The sequence below is a fragment of the Ruditapes philippinarum genome, unplaced genomic scaffold (assembly GCF_026571515.1).
Source record: "Ruditapes philippinarum isolate M1 unplaced genomic scaffold, ASM2657151v2 ctg1186_1_1_1_1, whole genome shotgun sequence".
In the NCBI taxonomy this organism is placed as follows: Eukaryota; Metazoa; Mollusca; class Bivalvia; order Venerida; family Veneridae; genus Ruditapes; species Ruditapes philippinarum.
Window position 1 is genome coordinate 56,554 of NW_026856367.1, and position 24,369 is coordinate 80,922.

The 24,369-nt window shown below is 31.0% G+C and overlaps 1 protein-coding gene across 3 annotated transcripts in view; it reads left to right on the plus strand.

Moving 5' to 3' along the window:
* Window positions 1-515: 515 nt before the first annotated feature.
* Window positions 516-24,369, plus strand: part of LOC132746304 (melatonin receptor type 1A-like) — an 83,112-nt gene continuing 59,258 nt past the window's right edge. Inside the window, exon 1 of one of the 3 annotated variants that reach the window (XM_060735417.1) lies at window positions 516-645. Coding sequence is in view for 2 of the 3 variants with exons in the window: in XM_060735416.1 (XP_060591399.1) it covers window positions 10,969-11,160 (192 nt within the window). In the remaining variant the exon portion in view is untranslated. Of the gene's footprint in view, window positions 646-10,869; window positions 11,161-24,369 lie in introns of those variants that run through there. The other 2 variants (XM_060735416.1, XM_060735413.1) reach the window with 2 other exon arrangements.

A 24,369-nucleotide genomic window follows, 5' to 3' on the forward strand; every position in this document is an offset into this window, starting at 1 on the left:
GCATATATTTGACATTAACTGTAGGATTTATTTCGTGTTGGATATTCATTGATGAAATTGATATTATCTTAAACAGACGAACATATTAAAGTGAGACAAAATGCTACGTCATCAGTGTTTAGGATATATAGCAGCATCATCACATGTGATAAACGGCGTAGGCATGCACGTGTTAAGTGAATGCAAGTATGCTACCTTATATAAATGGTAAAATGAACACTGGAGAATACATTTGAACTTTCAATATTTTTCTTTGGCCTAATATTATAGAGAAAAATTCAATTGATAACTGATTGGTGTTTCAGAACAGCAATGCTCCCACCCAATTGTCAAAGAAGTTTAAGAAATGGACAAAAACACGCATTGCCCTATGTCTTTGTGGCCAGGTGGCTAGCACTGTTGTCAGATACCAATCAAATCGAAATTATGTGGTTCTCTATGAAACAAATGTTACTGAACTGAAATTCAAACTTTATTTGATATACTCTGGTGACGATTCAGCTGATGGCTTTGCGGAATAGTTTCCCATGAGACATTTATCAGTTTATTCACCCCTCTTTTACCGTGTGTAAGAAAGGAAATGATGCTTCAAAAGGGAAACATCTCTGAATTATAACAGAATTCATCCTCATGAACTGGTGAAAGGTAAGAGTGTTTGTCCTTAAAGATACACTATGCTCATTCTTGATTGAAATATTTCAGTCATAGAAATTATTTAAGTCTATGATTTTTTTAAAATTTGAATAACAGAATTAATCAACTATGAATTGGAAAGCTGATTTCCCCATTACAGGCCAAGTTAAAGATACTTTGTAGCAAGTATCAATATTTTCTTGTATCAAATTTTAGCATAGTAAATCTTTAACACTTAAGCACGTGCACACACACTCGTTTCACACATTATGGAATCATTTTACCTCACAGTGCCAATACCAATACCACGTGACATTTTTGTATATATTATATTCAATCTTTATTTTAGTCTCATCAATGTACATACATACAACAATATACATAGAACACATATAACATGATTAAAAAAAGTACATTGCCACTCATATATTGAGTTATAAGAGACTTTAGTAACAATTCAACGAATAAAAAGTCTTACGTAATTACTGCTATATATACTATATGCATGCTTATATCGTTAAAGCTAAGAAGCAGACGCTAATCGTTAAATAAAAAATCATTAAAATACACGACGATAAAAAACTGAATGTGGAAAAATGGCACTATTGCGCAATTCAAAAAAATGTGTTAAAGAATCAGGTATCACCCCGATCAGATCGTGGATGAACAGATTAGCATCTACTTCCTAGGAGAAGTTAAAAGATATAGATATCACATAAAAAGAAATTACATTATTTACACAGATAAAATTGTCTCCTATTTAAAATATCATTACAGGTTTTGGCACAAATTCTAATAAGTGAATGATTTGAAAATACAAGTTTCAGCTTATCAATTTCCTGCATATCGTAGAAGTTTGGTTCTATTGACAAAATTGTATTTAGCAAAGAAATTCTAAGGTCATTGTACAAAGGGCAATCGAAAATAACATGACTTTCAGTTTCAATTGCTTGACAAAACGGACATGTTCTATTTTCTATATTTAAATTTTCGAATCTCCCAGTTTCAATTCGAATAGGCGCTACCCCACAACGAAATTTACAGTATGCTGAGCGATGCTGGGGAGGCATAATCATATTACAATAGTGCTCTGTGGTAAATTCTGACTTATATGTACAATAATTTCTAAGCTTGTTACCACCTCTACCAGTAACACTCGTGGTCCTATTGATAGTTTCAAGCCATTCAGCAATAAACTTGTTTGTCATATATGATTGTATACCTTCAACAATGTAGGCTTTAGAAACATTTACATTTACATCAGAACAGTTGACTAAATTACAATCATTTATTTGCTTCTTCACAGAAAAGAACCAGTTTTTACATGATGTACCAGCTTTAACACTTGCCCAAACTGCAATTCGCTTATTAATACGAGTAGAACGGGTGTTACAAATACAGGCCCAATAAGAAGCTATAGTTTTCCATTGGCGAACAACGGGGGGCTGCCAAGCCATTCTCCTGCTAAAGCCGCATTAGGTTGTATATTTGCCGACGCCTAGGAAATACCTCATTGCTCTATTCTGAACAGCATTTTATACAGGAGAAAGATCGACAGCCCCACACTGCTGCACCGTAACTTATTACAGGCCAAACTAAGGAGTCGTATAACTTAGTAAATACATTAAAGGTACTCCACCTATTAATTTACATTTGGCAATTACCAAACCCAATGCACGGCTTGCACTTTGAGCAATTGTCCTGGCTGTTACATTAAAATCGAGGTGTTCGGTCAAAACTATACCCAAGTATGTATATCTATCAACAATATCAAGAGTTTCATTACCACATTTGAAAACAAAATCAACCTTTTGTACAGAGGGTGGTCTAAAGTGAACAATATTACTTTTTGTACAATTAATTTGCATATCGTTAACATTGCACCATTCACTCAAAGCATTTAGCAAAACTTGCAAATCATGTTTGTTTTCAGCTAACAGAACAATGTCATCTGCATATAACAAAATGCTTTATAATTTCACTTCCTATAGACACACCAATATTCAAGACTTAAGATACACAGCAAGGTCATTAATGTACAGATTGAACAGCAGAGGGGACAGGGTGCAGCCTTGTCTTAGGCCAGAATGTACACTGAACCAGTCAGTTTTATAAGAATTTACACGAACACATGACGAGACATTAGAATATAGTGATCTTACGGCAGTTAACATTTTCCCTGATATACCACTATCATGAAGTTTTTTCCATAACTTATTTCTATTAATATTGTCATAAGCTTTTCTAAAGTCGATAAATGCACAAAATGTTGATTGCTTTAGCTTTTTCCTAGTATCTATTAGATTACTCAATGAAGAAAATTGATCAATAGTTGTGCGTTTCTTTCTAAACCCATTTTGCTCGTCTACCAGTTTTTCATTTTCTTCAGACCCAGGTACTAAGACGATCATTAAGAACTGAACAATATAATTTGTATACTGCAGGAGCTAAAGATATACCTCTATATGAAAGAGGATCTCTAGGGTCCGCAGAAGATGACTTGGGAATTGGGTTAATAATACACTTTCCCCATATACCAGGAACAACTCCGCTGTCAAAAATAACATTAAATAATACATGAAGAAAATACACTGTCGTATCATTTTTCAAAACCTCGGTCGGATATTATCAGCCCCACAAGCTTTTCCTATTTTCGCACTAGAAATGGCCTTTTTAACCTCAAAAATTGATATTCGTTCATTAAAAGAAACATTATCAGAAGAATCAGGGTCTTGCAAAAAATCTAAAAGAGGAGGTGCATCATACTCTTTAAAGAGAGAACTATAATCCGTTTTCCATTTTTGGAGTACATCTGTGACAGTAGACGATGTATCACCGTTATCCAAATTTACTTCCATTGGTATTGTTTATTTTTTTCGAATAGCCTATCCCAATTTTTCCTATAGATTTCCAAAACTGATTACTGTCAACTTTACAATCGTTTAACAAGTCATTCTGCATAGAATTACCAATAAATACGTTTGCAACGCTGAACCTCATGATCAAAAATTTTTTCTACTAGAAATATACACAGATTTAAGATGTAGCTTATCACTTCTATTCTTACAATCAAGCCATTTGCGTTCATTATGACACATATATTCCAAAGATCTGATAACTTATCAGACCACCATGGCTTACCAGCTCTTCGCTTTCTATGAGAGCTACTAATATTTACCGTTTTATATGATAATTTACTATACATGTTATCTTTAACAATATTACACCAATCCAAATATATATTATCAATATCAGTCTGGTTGTTAATACCTGATTCTAACTTTTCTATAACAGTGTTTATTTGTGCTGTAGTATCATGACTATTTAAAAAATCATTAGGTATATTACGTAATTCAAACTTATCAAAAGAACTACTGGCATCTATCGAAATAGTATTACTTTTACTTATATTGACATTTGTCTCGTAGTTAATATTCCACATAAGTAACGAATGGTCTGGGATACTAGCTGGCATTGTAGTGGGTTCACATAATCAATACTATTTATTCAAATCTGTAACACGTACAATACAAAAATCTTTAAAACAATTTAAAATTTCGTGAGACGTGACACAATAATCGACTACAGCTGTACCTTTAACAGAAATAGACGTAAAATCATTTTTAATACAGTTCCTTCCATTAAGCATACACATACTTGTATTAATCAGAAAATCAATAAAAAGTTCCCCATAAGAATTTTTAACAAAATCTATGACATCACGGGGCGGTAAACTATCAACTCCACAAATGAAATCTTCTAAATCTCCACATCTGCTGTTAAAATCTCCGCAAACGTACACCACACCTTCATTTTGAAATCTATATATATCTGCTAAAATATTATCATAAAATGCATGTACGTCAAAATCTTTTGTATGAAGAAAACCATTACAAATAAGTTTCTTCCACAACTTTTTTATATTATTATTATTATTATTATTATTATTATTATTGTAATTTACGCTGATCACAAAATGTCACGTGATATTACCTCGTACCTCATACCCATCAAAAAGGGAAGGTGAAATTGCACAAATAAAATCAGCAACAATGATCTTAGGTTCCGCCTAAGAAATAAAGATCTGACAGATATTGATAAAGGTGGTATTTATGCATCTTTTCTGGCTGAAAATATCAAACTGAAACCTAATAATTATCCAAACTTAATCAGTGTTAATTATTGATTTTGATATTTTCGTGAAAATCGTGCATTTCAACGGAAATGCATTAAATACCTGTCGGATAAAGCTGAGTAGTAACCGGGTATACAAGTTGTGATCAATGTTATTCTATAAATAAACACGTAATTCACAATTATTTAATGATTTTCTTTTTACTTAAAGTGAGTTGGTCTACGAAGTTTACATTTTCCATGAGTATTTTCTAATTTTATATGAAAACAATAGAAATATATCATTTCGATATTCTTATAAAATATTTCTGGAAAGTAAAATGTTGTTAGAGTTCTAAAATCATTCATTAAGTATTAACATATTTCTGATGATTAGTATATAATATTTTTTTCTAGAACACTATTATTTGCCATATATTATTAATATGTCATATCGAATCAAATATCTAACACTTAACAATAACATCCGCATACAATTTTTTAGCAGTTTGTTTTCAAGTATGAAACTAAATACTATGAACATAACTATTTATGGTACTCCCGACCTTCCATTATAGACCAATTCACTTTAAAATGCTTCTATTATATTTTAAGATCATGCAAAAGTTTAAAGATACATTCCCACACAAAACGGGTCTAAAACATTAACATATCTGTATACAGCTATTAAATATGCATGGAAGTAAAACTTAAATGTTCTTCTTTTATTGTCTCTCTTTATAGACGTATTAATTTTCTATCATATATTGCGCAGCAATCCTTTATCTGATAAACAAAAAGCATGCGTCCGCAACCAACGGAACTTAACGGGTATGTTTACAACTTGTGTCAATATTTACAAAACAAAATATTGCAACGGTGTAAAATTACAGCATGACAATTATTGCAAAAACTTTACTTAGATGTCTTTTCGTCGCACAAGAAATGTATTGATTATCTAGTTCTATATAAATGTACGCGTCTCTGGTGAAATTTTATCTTTTGATGACATTTAATTCCAAAATACGCCCAAACTATGTGTGGGTTTGTAGCTTTAATACATTGTACTGTACAGTTTTCTTTCTGCCTATATGTCTATCTGAAACTGTAGCAGACGTCTTTATAAGTCAATTTTGTTGTTGAATATAATTACAAGAAATACATATCTGATGATAATTGCAAGTAACGTAAAGAAGTACTGTGCTCAACCTTGAGTAAAATATCTTAATCACATCAATTTATTGAAATCCATAAAATTCTTAATGAATATGTCTTATTTGAATAAAAAAATGAATAAACTTGTCATGGGAAGCTGCGTTCCGTGTTACGTGTCAAGTTAATTTCATATTTAATAAAAGAAAACCTGCCAGTTTTTAATGACTCTTTATATTTATATTGTGACCAGCTATAATATGTAGAATTTTATACATTACATTATTATCTACATAATGTGAAGTTGAAACATGTTTATTTTAGAAAGAGACTATGTAGAAATTAATTATTATTTTCAAAAAAAATATCAAAGTTGAGCATAGTATATCTTTTAAGGTAGTGAAAAATGGAAATATTGAACACATACGATAACGTGCGCATAACATTGAAATAATTGTCATTTATTTAAGTGTGTAGCACAAAGAAGCATATATGTAACACTATGAAACATGTGTAACAATTTTAACATCTTAATTTGAGTTGAAAAAACAAAAAACGGGCGTTTATTACGAGCGTAACACGTACTGGCATCGTTGTAACATATTGTAACATTTGTAACATTATCATATAATTGATTTCATACAAATGCCAATAATTCAAAATCAATTCTATAAGAAATACCAGAAAAATCTTTGCATCAACAGGATTGTGGCAAACTTCACTATCATTTAAAATGTCTTAATTGTTAATTAATCATTTCACATGATACATTTAAGGTTAATTAACAATAACTAACTTACAATTAATCAATTTTATAAGAAATGCCAGAAAAATCTTTGCATCAACAGGATTGTGGCAAACTTCACTACCATTTAAAATGTCTTAATTGTTAATTAATCATTTCACATGATAGATTTAAGGTTAATTAACAATAACTGACTTACAATTAATCGATTTTATAAGAAATGTCAATAAAAGTTACAAATTCTTTGTGGCACACCTCAATACTATCTAAAAGTGTTTTTAATATTAATTAATCATTTCACATGATTTTGATTAACTTGAAATATTGAACATGTCAGCTATATTAAAGGAAATTGTCTAGCAAAGAAGCATCTACATGTAAAAGTTTGTAATATTTGTATCATTTGAAATGGAATTTATTTTATACAAAATTATAGTATCAATAAACTTGAACACTAAAATATGTAGAATACTGTTTTTTGATTTTGTTGAAATATTTAACATCTTTTTTGACCTCATCACAAAGGAGCAGTCTTTTCAAGAGCATACATACTTATAAACCTATAAAAATTTTGTAACATATTATAAAATTGGAAACAAATTGTATTTTTAATGGAATCGATTTTATAAGAAAAGCCAGTAAAATAGCCACCGAAAAATCTTTGTACCAACGGAATTGTGGCAAACTTCACTACATTTTAAAGTGTCTTAAAAATAACTTATCATTTCACATGATTGAAATTAAAATCACGCATAATTTATTTGTTTTCTCATTAAAAACATTTTGTCCGGGCGGATTTTATCCACTTCCGCCCGGATAAATGCCGCAAAAATAGTGTTAACTCATAGAAAACAAAATGGGTGCATCCGCTGTTTAAAAATTAACCATTATTACATTTTGTTTAAACACTCGGCGTTTATTACGGCTGTTACAAAAACTAGCATTTATATAGCACATTGTAACACCTTTGACATAGGGAGCATTGTTTGTTTTTCAAAAGGAAGAAATTGACTTTAACCTAAAAATATCGAAAATCTAATGACTATTGCACACGTAGAACATGCATTTTATTGAATGACTTTGCATTTACTACAAGCGTGGCATAAACTAGTATCCTTATTACAAAATGTATTTTCTAATATTTGTAACAATTTTGTTTTAAAAGAATCCAGAATTATTGAAAAAATGCCAGTAATTTCAAAGAACATTTGAAAACAAGACTGTGTGACGCAAAGAAGCATTTATGTAACGTACTGTAATATATGTTTTTTTTGAAATGGAAATTTATTTCTACGAAAAAATAGTTTTTAAACTTTAACTTAAAACATTTTAATTTTGTTGGGGTTTTTTTGTTGAAAATTGACATATTTTAAAGACCTTAACCAAAGGGGGATCTTTTAGGGCATACATATTTTAACCCGATATGTTTTTTACTATCAAAACATTGTCACGTGACATCTTAACATTTTTTGAAATAAAGAAATATTTTCATAAAAACTTTAATAACATAACAAGAATTTTGTTAACGAAGTAGACAAATATACTTATCTTACTTTAAATTATTTAGTATTCATCAAGAGTGTTTCACAAAGAAGCACCTGTGTTACCAAATGTATAACCTGTAACATTTGTAACAATTCATTTTGAAAAAGAATTCGAATTCATTAGAAATGCCAGTAACATTAAAAAGTAGTGGCAAATGGAAATCTGGAAAATACGGAGCACAAATATGAAGAAAAATATGAAAAAGCCATGCATATTACACAAATTAACATCTTTTGTAACATATTGTTACATCTGTAATACTTTTGATATAATATTTTTTTTTCCAAAATGGAATTAAATTGAAAAAAAATGACAAAAACATAATTGTAATGTAAACCTGATACATGTATATTGCATATGTAAATTGATAAAATCTAATGACACGTGGAAATGTAGAATATTTGGATCACAAAGTAGGCATATTTATTGATAAAATATTTAAAATGTCATATTTTACAAGCGTAACGCTAAGAAGTATCTATAGTATACTTGACAAATGGAAATATTGATTATATTTCGGGCTCAAATTTAGCCAATTTATTGAACAAAAATGGCATCTATGACTAGTGTAACACGAAGTAGCAACAATTTCTTTTTCCAAAATGAAATCGATTTCATACCATTACACACAACATAAAAGTAACGTAAACTTCAAGTTTGGGGCATTTAGAACATAACGTGGGCGCATTTTATTGAAACAAATCTCATTTAAAACTCAAAAGTTAGTAACAAATTGCAGCATCAGTAACATTTGTAAATTGTCATAAAAAAAGAGAAGACATTGCTTTCAAAAAAGAAAGTAACATAAAAGAAGTGATAAATGGAAATCTTGAGCATATAGACCACAAATTGGGTGCATTTTATGGAAACATTTCACATTTATAAAGAGCGTTTCACTCAGGAACATCTTAGAACAATGGATCATTTGTAATATTTGTAACAATTGTTGTCAGAAAAAGATTTTATTTACGTTACGTCACACTATTAACACTGTCTGTAATGCTGTCTGACAGACTTGCAATGCTTTTGCATACGTCTTCTATGGACATATTTTACTGAATTTGAAATATGTTTTTTAGATAATACATCTATATGGACAGGTGTGATTGTAAATGATATCATTGAACCTCTACCGTCTTAACAATCTTCATGAAATTACAAAAATATTATTCAAAGAACTGGGTTGTTTTTATCCTCTCAAGTTGAAAGAAATGTATTTTGTATTCCTATATTGCTTCATAACTTTAAAATTTTATTTAATAATCAACATTGGCTATTGAGTCATGTGAAGGTTAAGAGCAGCATATGTATATTCTGTCAACATTTGTGTTTTAACACCCAACCATATATTTGCGGATTGTACTATTTCACCTTTTGTCCCTATCTATCTTCAATTAAGGATTATTGTGAAAACTTGTCGAGGTGCTCCGATTGCTGATCGTGTTGACAATTACTTAGATTACTTCGACGCAGTTGATACAAATGAAACTAATGAAATGATAAAAAGAAGGAAATTAATTGCAGAACATTTCCCCAATATCTACTAGTATTTGTTTTCATTCCTGTGACAATCATGGTATTGTAAGACTGCCAATACATCAGTGAATATAATAACCTTTTCTATCATCGGGATATGTTAGATACCAATCTGCTGCAGGGTGACAGAAATAAACAATTATTGTGTTTGTTGAAATAGAAAGTGTCACTTGAGAATCAATGTAAGCATAATAATTTGGAAGAAATATTTTGAACAGTAAAATCTGCAATAGGTTGAAAATGAATAAACAAAGCACGTTTTGTTTTTAAAATGCAAACAAAAACTCACATTGAAGAGTAAAACATGGATTAAATGGCTGAGTATGTTGGAATGATTTAGATTGCTTTGACAAACACAAAATGTGAAATGTGTACAGGATTTATTACCCGTATATGGATGTAAATGTAACAAAGTATAACGTAAAAAGCAAACAAATAATCACTTTATGCGGGATTTTGATGCTTTAGAACTGTAAGTTATTTTATAAATACAGAAGTCGATTTCCTTAAAACAAATTTGTGTTGGACATGAAAATTGATAATTTAAAATAAATCTTGTAAGCTGGAATAAATTGACACCTCAAAAATAACAATAGCACGATTTGTAAAGAAATTTGTGTTCAGAAGTAAAAAAAAGACTAGTTGGATAAGAATACTTATTAGGTGATTTTAAATAAGTAATGTGGACGTTTTGCGCCGTAAAATACAAGTTAATCATCCATCCATCTGTAAGGAAAGTTTAAGCAAATTAAATACTTGCAAAAAATACAGATAGTACGGATTATATAAGACGAAATATATCAGACGAAAAATAAGAAGCTTGTATGGTGTAAAATAAACACCACTAGCAAATATTGAAAACTTGATCTCTAAGATATATTTCTGAAAAGGAAAATGAATATGGGTATAAAGTAGTTGAACACAATAGCCAAAACTGATATGAAATATGCAATTTTATTTGTTTAATTTTGATTTTTATCCATTTTTTTAAAAACCATTGGAACTTAAAACTCTTTTAGCAATAATAAAGTGTAATGGAGTATAAAAAATGACAACATGGAAAAAGATTAATACATAAGAACGTACGGATAATATACGTTGGATTTGAGTCAGTTTTAAAACTCATATAATTTAATCAGCCATAACTCTTGTACATATTCACTATTGTACATATACTTAAGACATACTATTTTTCTCTATTTTTCTTGAACCACCGGTGTTTCAAGATAGGAAAAGAAAAAGAAATGGAGACTTATAAAACTGCTGATCTACATCCGATGTTTCAAGATTTACTGAAACGTACAGACGGATGGACAGATGATATAAATCAAACAAGTTTGGACTATAACTTTATGACGCGGCATCCTACTATGTCTATACTATTCCTTACGCTGCTTGGTATCTCCGCACTAGCGGGAAATATAGGAAACATTCTGGTAAGCGTTCCTAGCTTTTTGTTTGCCAACGCTTTGCTTAAAGATATACTATGCTTATCTTTTGGTAAAACAATTTATTTCAGAATATATTGAAATCTTTGAAATTCTTAAAGATTGTGTCTTATTAGAAAGAAAGAAAGCCCAAACTATGTTTCGGAAGCTGTATTCCCTATTACCGTCAAGTTGACTTGGTCCTTTCATAAATATGTTGGTAGTTTTTCTGTTGTTGTTGTTTTCCATTTTCTTCTGTTTACCTGAGTTTAAAATGTAACATATCTTCTTTTTATGTCCTCAAAAGATTTTTTATTTTATATTAAAAAAGGAAGGAGTTTAAAGCGATTTTCGCGATTAAGCATAATTTCTTCGCATTTTGCGTCTAGAATTGAAACTCTGCACCTTTTAATATTTTTCTTTATTAATAATAGTGTGTGCTTAAGTAATATAAGTAGCTGCTGGGCAAATCTTTGGTAGCATATGACAACTTCATAAAATTAAGAATAAGCAATAGTACTAAAATATAAATCTTAAATATTCAAAACTGATTGGTACACAGTTTATTTTTTTGGGTTGTACATTGTACAGTATATTTTAAATTGTAAGAACTTTAGATCAATGACAAATGCATTAAAATAACATCATTATTATTTATTAGTTCTATAATGGAACGTATTCAATTGTAATCATAAACAATAGAAGAAATTTATATACGTCCTTTTTTACTTTGTTTTCCGGATTTCATTTTTTACAGAACATATTATAATAATATAATAAATAATTATTTTATTTTGAGTTAAACATATTTATAGATAGTTTTTATGCATATTCCTTCAGGCACAAATATCAGTAGATCAAACTCTGATGGTAGCTGACGTCATTTTAATACATTGCAAGAAGCATTTTGATGTTTTCAAACCGGATGATTGCGAATCTTTGCTTTGCATGATATCCGATTAAAATCTATGAATACATGCATATTTGCAACTCATTTCTTGTCTAAAGACTTGTAATATCGTGACATGACGTCATAAATCACGAAGAATTAACCAATAAGATTAAAGTTACATGAAGATTCCATGAAGTATAATTCTCATTTTTTTTATTAAGAGCAGGCTGAGAACCCAACATATTTTATTTCTTTCAGGTCTAGGTTAAATAAGACTTACTGACATATTTCTTGTTAAAACTTAGTCGATATTTTTCATTTCATTTATGTCTTTGTAATTAAGCCTTGTATTCAGCCCGAGAAAAAAATACACGCAGTGCTAAGAACAGCTTTTAATTTGATTTTATTGTATTCCTTAAGCCGATCATCTTAAAAAAGTATAACGAATTTATTTTGTATTATCAGATATAAATGATATGTTTTTAATTGTAATATTCCCAATAAACTTAGAACAATAGGATGAATCTTGCTATCATTTTTTATAATAAAGAACGAGAACAACAAAAAATACATCAATTGATACTCATTATACGATCTTTAAATATTTTATGAATGTTTCTTTTTTATAGCGCATGTTAAGAATGAGAATGCAACGAATAGAGTTTAAAATGTGACTGATTCATTACAATTACAATGTAGTTTAGAATAAAACTATTTAAAATATTATCCCACGTCATTATGTAACATGTTATTCTCCATGTCATCATTAATTACTGATAAATCTTTATATCCAATCAATCTCACTTTTACATTAATAATTTACTTCTGTAGCATATATTTTGACACCCCATCCTGATAAACTCAAGATGCAAGGCTGGGTAAGTAAGCGCTGCCAATCCTGCGCTAGCACGCTATATGACATTCAACAGTAGCGGACAATTAATTACATTACTTGAATTTATATCAACATGCCTAGGGTTATACCACTTTGAGTCAGAATTCAGTTATTGCTAGAGTAATATTGGCACTATTTATATCGATTTGATTGGATACTAATGGTGTCCGGTTGTACCATGCAGTGTTTATCGTGTTTTTGTATTTTCTTTCTCATGGTATAATCTGATATACTTAAAGGCACATTTATATAAACATTTGCCGCGTTTTTGTATTTTCTTTCTCAGGATAGAATCTAACCTACTTTAAGGCACATAAATGACAAGCTGTTTGTTTTGAAGGAAAGGCAAATGGGTTTGTTTAATACTGTTTAAATAATAATGGATTTTGAGAATCTAAGATGCTTGTAAGCGAAGAAAGCATCGTCAAAATGAGTCATCAAATAAGCAGATCGTACACAAAGTTGTATCTTGTGGTCAATACAAAAAATAAGTAACAGTAACTTTACTCCAAAAGGCCAAAAAAGACTTTTAAAAAATAGGCTATATGGAAAATGATTATCGATTCTGAAACTGTTATGAATAGAAGAACAACACTTAAAGGATTTTGAGAATTTAACATGTTACAGTATAAAGTATTTTGAAGGCTTAATAAGTCTTTAAGTATGACATCTTCATTTCCCTACATTGTAAAGTTCGCTATTCGCTGTGTGGACAGGTTATATGCAATATCTTATCTTTGGCCAATGTAATTGTTCGCTTTGAAATCATTAAATTGATTGTAAATTCTTTGTGGTCCTTCTGTTTTCAAACTTCAAAATGTATTTTCTCTTTTATGACTGTCCGGATAGATAAGTAATTGTTTCAGCAGCTGTTATTTTTACAAAATTAAGTTATTGATGGACTGATATGATCATACTTATCTCTTTCAAAGCATATTGACTAAATAATTAATAGTTGTTTGTGTTGGTAATTATTTCAATAAGTATGATTTATCTTTTCATTTCCACCCACGATGTATAATAAAAGAATAATTTGTATGAACGTGTTCTATTACGATATGTTTTTTAACTTAAGAAAGTGTGAAGGTTCGAATGACCTTTAGGAAAATATGGTGTAAGGGTTGGTAGGGGTTTAGAGGGTATGATAGATTTGGTTGGACTTTATAAATTGTGGTAAAGGTGATTGAAGTTTTTTTTACAGTATTTCAGGGTATGTTGAGTTACAAAAGTGTCTTAATACAGTTGGGCTTATGCAAAGTGTGGTAGGGATGTCATTGGTTTTGGAAAATATTTAAGTCTTTAAATAGTGTGGTAGGGATGTTTGGGGTTTACATAGTGTGGCATAATGTTTACTAAAAACAATACATTAATGTTTGCCCAGCAATCTGAATCCGCTGCTTGCATAATTGATAACTGCAAAACATTTAATCGTCTATCAGTAAATTATCTGAAATAATAATTTAAATAAAGTTACTGAACCTTTGGGAAATAGGACCTCAGAATCATTATGTAATGTTTGTTTTGTTTAGAAAAAATCAATATATGAATGTTATTTATTCAGGATTATTTACTGATGTGACCCTCCATGCAAATTAAACTGTACAGAAGTTTATCCTATGTTTTGTTGATAAGAAAAAAAAAGAATACGTTTATTGAAATTGCTGGCTCGTTTTCTTGATGGAACCGATTGTCACCTCATATCTCAGGTTTCTATCTAATCAATCGGAATATGCGATATTTGTTCTTTAATCTTGTTTTGAAATTGATCACTGGAAAATGTTCTGCAACATAGTGTTTTTGTTTCATGGCGCTTATAAATAATGCAATGAATAATTAATTTAATTCTCTGCTATAATACAATTGATGATATACGTTAATGATCAAATATGAAGTAAACTGAAAAAGATAGGTTTGTAAAATATAGTTCAGTATTCAAGGTACATATACTCAAATAATGACCCCTTTTTTAAAAAAAAATGCTTAACTTATGTCATGAACTTAACTTCATGTAAAATGATACGTATTTATATTTAAATACCATGTACGACTGTTATTTTCATTTTTTATATATTATTTCTTACTGTGAAACAATAATGTATAATTATGATATTGATGAGGAGGGAAATGTTCAAGTCTAAAAATGAAATTAAAGTACTGTTCTGTTTTACCAATAACTTTACAGATGGATCGAATTCCATTAACAGCAAGGTATAATCAAAAAGTAAGAAAGCGTTATATGTTTTAAGTGAGAATGCAACAAGGTAATAACAAGTAATCCCGTATCTTTCTCAAGATTATCAAAATTAATCAGAATTTATATCTGACCATCAAAGACGGTAAATGATAAGGCAGTGATTCGATGTTTCAGTAACACATCAATTATGATCAATCAACATGACTTTCAAGGACATTCTAATCTATTTCTTATCGCAGTTATTTCACGCAGTTTGAGGTCAAAACTATTTAAATAATGTATTATGTAGGATATTGATATGCATGTAAAACATCTTATGATAAATGTAAATTGCTAAATTATGAATAGTCAATATTTTGTCCATCCGCTTAGTTCATCATGGAAAGCATCACATTAGTAACCCAATGGTCGCTGATTCGATCCTCGGGCGAGGCAAAAATTTCCCGTGACTATTGGTCTCGAATGATTATCATTTGTCTGTCACGGCCGGTTGAATATCATGATTGATTTGTAGTCGGTTACTTCCGGTAAAATTGGTACTTACTGTTGTTTGTCCAGGAAAGCTTGTTGGATGGATCGACTGTCGAGATATGACAATTTTATTTTTTTAATTTTGCTTAAAACAGTAAAAAAAGTATGAAAACAAGCAACAAATGAAAGCTTAACAAAGAAACATAACGTCACCTTAGTGCATCAAAGGGTTAAATCCTTCTAAATTTAATAGGAGTTTACCAGTTACTGCACTAAGTCGACGATTAGGTAACGATAAGTTAGCACAGCCGATTTAATTTATACCCACAAATACGAGCCACGAAAGCAAATCGTTTTGAGAACATTTCAGAATTCAGTTCTATTTCTCAAGCGAATAAGTTTTATCTAAATTACATTTTCCAACTACATCCGCCACCCAGCAACTGAAGTAAAACAAAAACGGAATCCCTAAAGAATACAAACACAGCAAAAGTGAAAAGCTGCAGGTTCGTTTTTTCAACATTTCAATTCACTCAGCGTTTTTGCTTGGGATGAAAAAATACACATATAATCTAATTTTTGTTTTTCAATAATTAATTATTTAACTTAATATGCTACATTGCTGATGACACAGACGAACAGAGTAGTTTTGACATGCTTGTTGCTTACTTCAATGTAGGGGCGAGAGTTGTTTATCAAAAACGTGTAAATTATCAACAAGGGAGACCAGCGTACACGGAACGTAGCCTTTGACAACATCTAGTCACACGCTACTATGGAAAGATTTAATTTCTATAAATTATTTGAAAATTTGATCAAAGATAACTATGACAATGGAAGAACAACTTTTATACTGATTATACTACATTATCAGAATATGTTCTTACACATAAATCATTCATAGCTGATAGCGTTATCCCTTTTAGTTTTCTGTAGTTGATATAAGCAGTTCCAATGCCATTAGATGATTAACATGTTAGATGCTGTTGCTGCCTTAACAAACATTGCTTTGGTGTTTTTACACCAGACATATTTCGGCCGAGCTAACAGAAAAGGTTTTACTTGTGTCCTGCAAAATTAAGTGCATTTCTTTTAGATAATAATTGTGCTGGTCAGTGTTTTATGAGCCTTATTATAACATAGTATCATTAAGTTACTAAAATATTTCATTCATAATACAATGTGTATACACGTCATTTTATAAACTTAAATAGAGAAAAAGAATGCATACTTACTAAATTCAAATTCATAGAGACATTTTTATATATATTAGACAATGCTCACATTGCCTCGGCAAAGACTCTCTAGCAAATCAACTAAAATAATTTTTAATTTCATGTATAACTCAGATAAAGAGAAGCAAATTATATTGTGGGATATGAACCAGTACACTTACAGCTAGATTTCGCAATACCTCATACGTAATCATTTTGCATGCTACATTGATGAATGTGCATGTCTTTTCACAATACGGAAGGTCTCTACAAATATTTGTGCATCTGGAAAGTACTTAAGTCCTTATTCTTAAGCAAACATGGGATTTTCTTCTAGATTTATTGCTCTGAGTTAATGTCAATAATTGACTTAGCAACACAATTGTTTACCAGCATTAATACAGTCTGTGGAATGGTTTCTACTTAATTGCTGGTAATTCGATAATATCTTAGAAATGAATCATTTTAAATGTAATGCATGTTGACACTTAGAAAGAATAATTGATGCAGTTATCAAATGCGTATTTCATTGATTCCTTGTATGCATATGGATCTTAAAACCCGAACAAATCAAATCCACCTATTCCCGTCATGTGTGACTCAAGGACATATCACTGGAACTGTTCGAGCAATTGAAAAAATATATTCATCTGTTGGTGTACTTTATGTAGTCCTCTGTACGATATATAATTATTTTCCTGCCAATATTTTGAACATTCGGTCTAAATCACGACATATGGAAAATTTCCAACAAAAGTTAAGGAAAACGCATAATTACCAAACAGATATGTGATGTATGCATGCACCCAGGTTAAACCCCTAACATTTAGTGTCCCGCTTACCTATGAGTTCTGGTCTTTGAAGGGACATGTGGTTGGCTGGCTGGCAGTAAGTGGCTGACATTGTGTCTTATGTGCTGTTTTTACTTGTTGAAAATATTTTTCACTTCGATATAATTATAAATGGGTGGATCGAAAGGTTATATTGCTTTGATTTCAAAGCAGCATGTTAACACATCCTGCAACTCACCTTGAAAAACAGATTTGAAGGACTTAATTGTATGACAGTTCGATGCAATAACGTAAAACATGTTAAGTTAATTAAGCTCAATTAATATCATTATCTTTAAACCACGGAGCCAGAAATGTGATATTCTATGTGGGCTTTAATAACAACAAATTTTCTTTCTGGTTTCATTTTACTGAACACCGATGAAGTCATGTGATAATTTCTAAATCTCTTATTAAAGATGTTTGCATCATAATAATGGAACAGAATTTGTTAGATTGACAAGTCAATTCTAGTTATTTAGCGAGGTGTAATGTTAACAAAGCAGGCTTAACACAATTCATGCATGTTTGATAAATCATTTGCTCATACAATTTATAATTAATCGACTGCATTATCCAGTCTTACCTTATGACATGACAGTACTGCATCAGTCCAAAATTTGTCTTCCTAATATATTCAAGACTGTCACAATGATATTAGTCTTGATATCTCAATTTGCTTCCCTATTTAAACAACTATAGGTAATCAAATACATTCGTATCACATTCTTGTAATTTTCTGGCTTGCAACTAAGAGGATGGCAAACTAGAATTTAATTATGGATCGAATTATTGATAAAAATTAAAACAATTGTACGCTATCATTATGATATTATATATTTCACTTGTAACTGAACAGTTTTAAAGGAAATTTTCAATAACGTTTTTGTTCATACAACAGACATTTGCTAAATTTGCAAAGCAAAAAGAGCCAATCGATTGTGTAACTGAAAATTGTTTTATTTATTTTTATATCGGTAAATATACGGATAATTTGATGAAGCTTTTCAATAACCGTTGTCAAAACATTCATAACAATGCGTTAATGACTTAAGTTGTTTTTCTTGTTTATCATTGGTCATATTTTTGTGATTTTACAAATTATTGTTCAATTACATACTTGATAAAATACACGCACAGCAGAAAAAACTGTTAGATACGTTTATATAACAAACCTTTTTAAATAAGCAAATGTTTACAGACAAAAACAAAAATAACAAAAGCAACATTAATCTCGTCATTTCGAAAGACAGTGAAAAAAATTCTTATCAATAACATGTAGTCCTGATAATATCTGAGCCAATTATTATAAATGATTCATAAAGTTTTGCAAAGTACCAATTATGTTTACTGGTGTTACTATATTTTTGTCCCCCCCCGTCTTTTCGAAGAAAAAAGGGGTAAAAAGAAATGGGCTCCGTCCGTTTATCCGTCCGTCTACCCGTAACACTTTCGTGTTGACAAGCTTGACATGGTCTGTTAAAGTGGGTCAATAACTTTTCTATAGATCAAGGGATTTTAAAATGACTTGGCACACTTGTTTAAAAATAATAAAACGATGTGTCCTATGTAATGCCCGGATCGACCCCCTACCTTAAAGGTCAAGGTTACACCTAGAGGTCAAAACCTAACATGGTATGTTACAGAGTATTATGCAAAGTCAGGCTCAAGCAAAAATGCCAATGGTGAATCGCCCATATAGCTTTGCTGATGAAAATATTACGGACTGGACACAAAATGTACATTGTAACATTCCATACCCTGTATTGATTTTGTGTTTGTCACATTTTGTGGTTTTGAAATGGTGATAACAACAATATAATTGTATTTCTGTTGAGACATACACATGAGTAATTCCATTCCATTTCTTTAATGAATTTATTGTTGTATATGCAGATCTAACATTGAACAAAATTTTGGGTTGAAAGTCGGGACCAAGCCCACAATTTTGTGCTTCATGTAAAAGTTCCCTTAGGCGAGGGAACGTTGGTAATTCTGTCACAAATTCTTGTTTTGGCATGAAATGTGTAAGTTAAGTACTGTTATTTTGTAGTATTCTACGAAAGTAGAAACTGTCATGTACAAACAGCTCTATGAATATAAGGCCAAATGATAGAATTTACAGGACATTTGCATGAAGACATTCTAAATAGTACAAGAAAAGCATTGATGCAAAGCATCAAAGGGCGTCCAAGCAAGAAATGCATCAAGTAAAGATTAACTAGTAGACATCTGATGACCACTTATAAACTTCTCAATGGTTAATTGGTTTTTACTAGAATGGTATATCATTCATGGATGGGAAAACGAAAGACATTATTCATCATGAACTTTGGTAGGCATGCTAGAGATTAGAATATTAGAATATTAAATGTTTTCCATAGGAACTTGTAATTCTATTAATAATAACGGATAATATCCAAAATATACAGATCTGTAATATCCAAAATATACCCCCATATAGTACAAGTCTATTTATACTAGAAAGGGGGCATTTTTGGATATTATCATTAACATTGGTTATTTGATAGAATTGCAAGTTCATGTGGTATTTTCTTTAGAACATACTAAATAGTGGTCAAAATTAACAAAGTCTGTTAAATGATTTATTGGGAGGTCAATCTACTATTTTAATGAATTACTTCAAAAACCTCGTCTGACCCACCAGTGTGTTTACATCCCTATCAATGAACCCATAACAGCTCATGTTAAAATTGCAGACGAAAGTTTCTGTTGTTAAAATGTCACAATATTCGGCAAATCAACATTCCACTCAAACTACCATAAAATCGATTGCCTTCAAACAAAATATAGAAAAGACTTGAACAGCGAATAGGTTTCATAGTATACTTTTCTTGACCTGTTTACTGTCGCACAGCGCCAAAATAAAAGCAACATTTAAAGTTATGAACTAGGTCAATTATATTCACGGTAAAAATGTCATAAATGCAATCAGGGCCGTTAAAGAACCTACGGAAAAGACAATTTCAAAATGATATTATTTTGATAAAAATGGCCTATTTAAGTTTTTTTCTATAGATTTTAAAAAAAGTGAAATTAATTGTTTAAATAAGTTTGCATTTCATTGCCTGCAAAATTCTCAAGTTCATTATTTATTACCATAGCGAGACACGAATGACCGTTTCGTCGAACTAAAACTACGTCTATAAATTTTTTTTCGGATTTTCACAATGTTTAAGTCATGATTCTCTTTATTCTATTTAAAGGTAAAGTAATAACCCACTGTGTACTACAAAATGATAAATAATAAAAAACGAAGTGCGCGATTAATTGACGGATAAGATAATTTCATTTGAATTTGCATTGCGAAATTATCCAGTTCGCTATTCATTGTACATATCGCGACATTTCTGTTTTGATAATTAAACACCCTCATACCAATCGGAATGATCGGCTTTTATGACCCACGAAATGCTCGAGAAGTTGCAATTGCCCTTTCACAAAATCTGATGTCATTCCATAAGGGGCGTCACGCTTCGGCGCGGACGCCAATTTAAAGGCTACCGTTGATGTATGTTATATGTATTGCTGGTTTATTTCTTTCAATATTTGGAGAACTAAATTTAAAGCTACCTAACATTATGTACTATGAGCTTTTATACTTTTTTCTATTGGAAAATTAATACTGTGATTATAAAAACAATAATTACAATGTAAAACGACTTATTATTACAAAAATATTAAAACTGAATAAATAAACCGTTGTTAAGCTTAAAGTTTACAAATTAAAACTATTTAAATTGCTGGATCGTACATAAATGTTTCAAATATTCGTTTATTAGACCGCATAGTTTGCAATGATGACATACATACCTTTTAAGGAAAATGGTCAATTTAAATCAATTATATTAACGATAAAAATGTTAACAGTGTTTGCTTAGGATTAAAGCCCAACAATTGAAATGGAACAACAATTGATAAATGTGAAAATACTAATTGTGTATCGGTATATAATGCGGATAATTTAATTATGATACCAGATGATCATATTACACGTTACTGACATTAATTGTAAATTATAAATAATTGAAATGACCAATCTTGAAATACTTGTGAAGCATTGAAAATCAAATTATGTTTAATTGTTTTGTTTTTTCTGATCGTTATTGTCAACACTTAAAGTTTTATATTGAAAAGTTTTTAGGGCGGTAACATTGTTTTTCGTTGTGTCTAATGACCAAACGCAATAATGCTGATCGACATTGAATTCGCTTTATTTATTCTGTTATTACTACTTTTGAAGTATCCATCCCTTCCAAACCATTTTTGTTTGTTTTACTTCGTACCAACACTGTAAAAATGACATTGTTGTGACTTTCCAGCTATCATGGCGGTGAATACTTCAGGTCTCTCCATCATGCATTTTATTTATCAGGCGGCAGGAACGGGTACCGCAGTATAACCACCGACGTTTAGTTATTTAGATCGATATTCTACGATAAAGATATTGAGAGTTTAAAAATGTTGACATTTTCGGGCAAAACAAAAACCTATACATCTACTTCATTTGCACAAATCATTTAGTATCGGTGAAATAAGGGCGTTGCAAAATATACAAATTGAATTGTAGTTCAATTTTTCGTTTTAACTCTATACTGTACAGGCATTTCTAAAAAGAATCAAAAAGGTGTTTTTAAATGTGTCTGCATGTTTTGTTTTGCTTTGTCTTTTTTTAGCTCACCTGATCTAGCTCAGGGTGAGCTTTAAGGATCGTTGAATGTCCGTCGTCCGTCGTCTGTCGTCCATCGTCCGTCTACACTTGTTCGTTAACACTCTAGCGGTCATATTTTTGCCTCAATCATTATCAAACTTTGTCAGGATGCTTATCTAGGTAATAGCTAGGTTGAGTTTGAACATGGGTCATCTCGGGTGAAAAACTAGGTCACAGGAGCTAAAAATAGAAAAACCTTGAAAACACTCTAGTGGATACATTTCGGACTCAATTATCATCAAACTTGGTCAGGATGCTTGTCTAGGTAATTGCTCAGATGAGGATAAACATGGGTTATCTTGGATGAAAACTAGGTCACAGGAGCTAAAAATAGAAAAAAAACTTGCTAACAATCTAGTGGTCACATATTTGACTCAATTATCATCAAACTTGGTCGGGATGCTTGTCTAGGTAATTGCTCGGTTAAACAAGGGTCATTTCGGATGAAAAACTAAGTCACAGGAACTAAAAATAGAAAAAACATTGTTAACACTCTAGTGGTCACATTTTGTACTCAGTTATTATCAAATGGTCAGGATGCTTGTCTAGGTAATTGCTCAGATAAATTTGAACATGGGTCATCTCGGATGAAAAACTAGGTCACAGGAGCTAAAAATAGAAAAACCTCTAGTGGTCACATTTTTGACTCAATTGTAATCAAACTTGGTCAGGATACTTGTCTAGATAATTGCTCGGAAGAGTTCGAACATGGTCTGAAAGTTTGTTTTGGTGATTTATAGGTCAAGATCGAATATGGGTCACTTGGGGTCAAAACTAGGTCACACTGCTCAAATATGGATGACACTCTAGTGGCACATTTTTGACTCACCTGTCATGAAACTTTGGTCAGAATGCTTGTCTACGTAATTTTTCGGATGAGTTCGATGGGTCAGGTTAGCGATCAAAGCCATCATGGCCCTCTTGTTTGTATATTTGAATGTTCTGCTATTTTTGTTTGCTTTTTATTCAGAATCAATTCTTGGTACATCAAAATGACAGCATTGATATTTTATTTTAAAATATGACACAATGATTTGACAATAATTTGATCATTAATAATTAATATAGAACTATTTGTACAAACATAAAGATTATGTTAGTAATGAGGGGCATTAGGCTGACGCCCTCATACCTATTACTGGAAAATATACGGGGTAACCCAGTTGGGGCCTAAAAATGTCAAAGGTGTTAAATCAATAGGTTTGACCTTTAATGGAAAGAATCAAATATGTTACTAAAAGACGGATGAGATATTGCTTGTTTTTTTTTCAATTAAAAAAGAACAACAACACAACAACAACAACAACAAATTTAACACATGACTTTTGTTCTTGCAATTACATTGATTATTGTCTAGAAAACCTGTCATGTGCTCCCTCTATATGATTTAAGCTGATGTTAACACTACTGTTACATGTACAATACGATATTTTGTAAACTGTTTTAGACAACATCTCTCACAGCACGTGACAAATGGAACCTATAAAATTGATTTTCGACAATCTGATGCTGATACGGGCATGTTTTTTTGTTAGATTTGATTATAAAAATCATGTGCCGCCCCATGAGATCAACCATTTTGATGAATAGGTGGGAAATTGTCAATATCATTTCATCTGAGGAAATGCAATTATTAGTCCCCTACCGGTTTAACCGGAGGGGACTTTAGGTTTACCCTCCGTCCGTCTGTCCGTCTGCCTGTCTGTCCGTCTGTCCGTCTGTCTGTCTGTCAGTCTGTCAGTCCGTCAGTCCGTCCGTCCACAAAACTGGATCCCGCGATCACGCAAAAAGTACTGAAAATATTTTTATGAAACTTGATATATGGATAGATGGCAGTATGGAGATTATGCACGTCTTTTTTTTTTCTTCCTATGTTGAAAATTCTGGTTGCTATGGCAACAAATAGTCTGAAAATATGGCAAATTTAACACATAAACTGGATCCAGTGATAACTCAAAAAGTACTGAAAATATTTTTTATGAAACTTGAA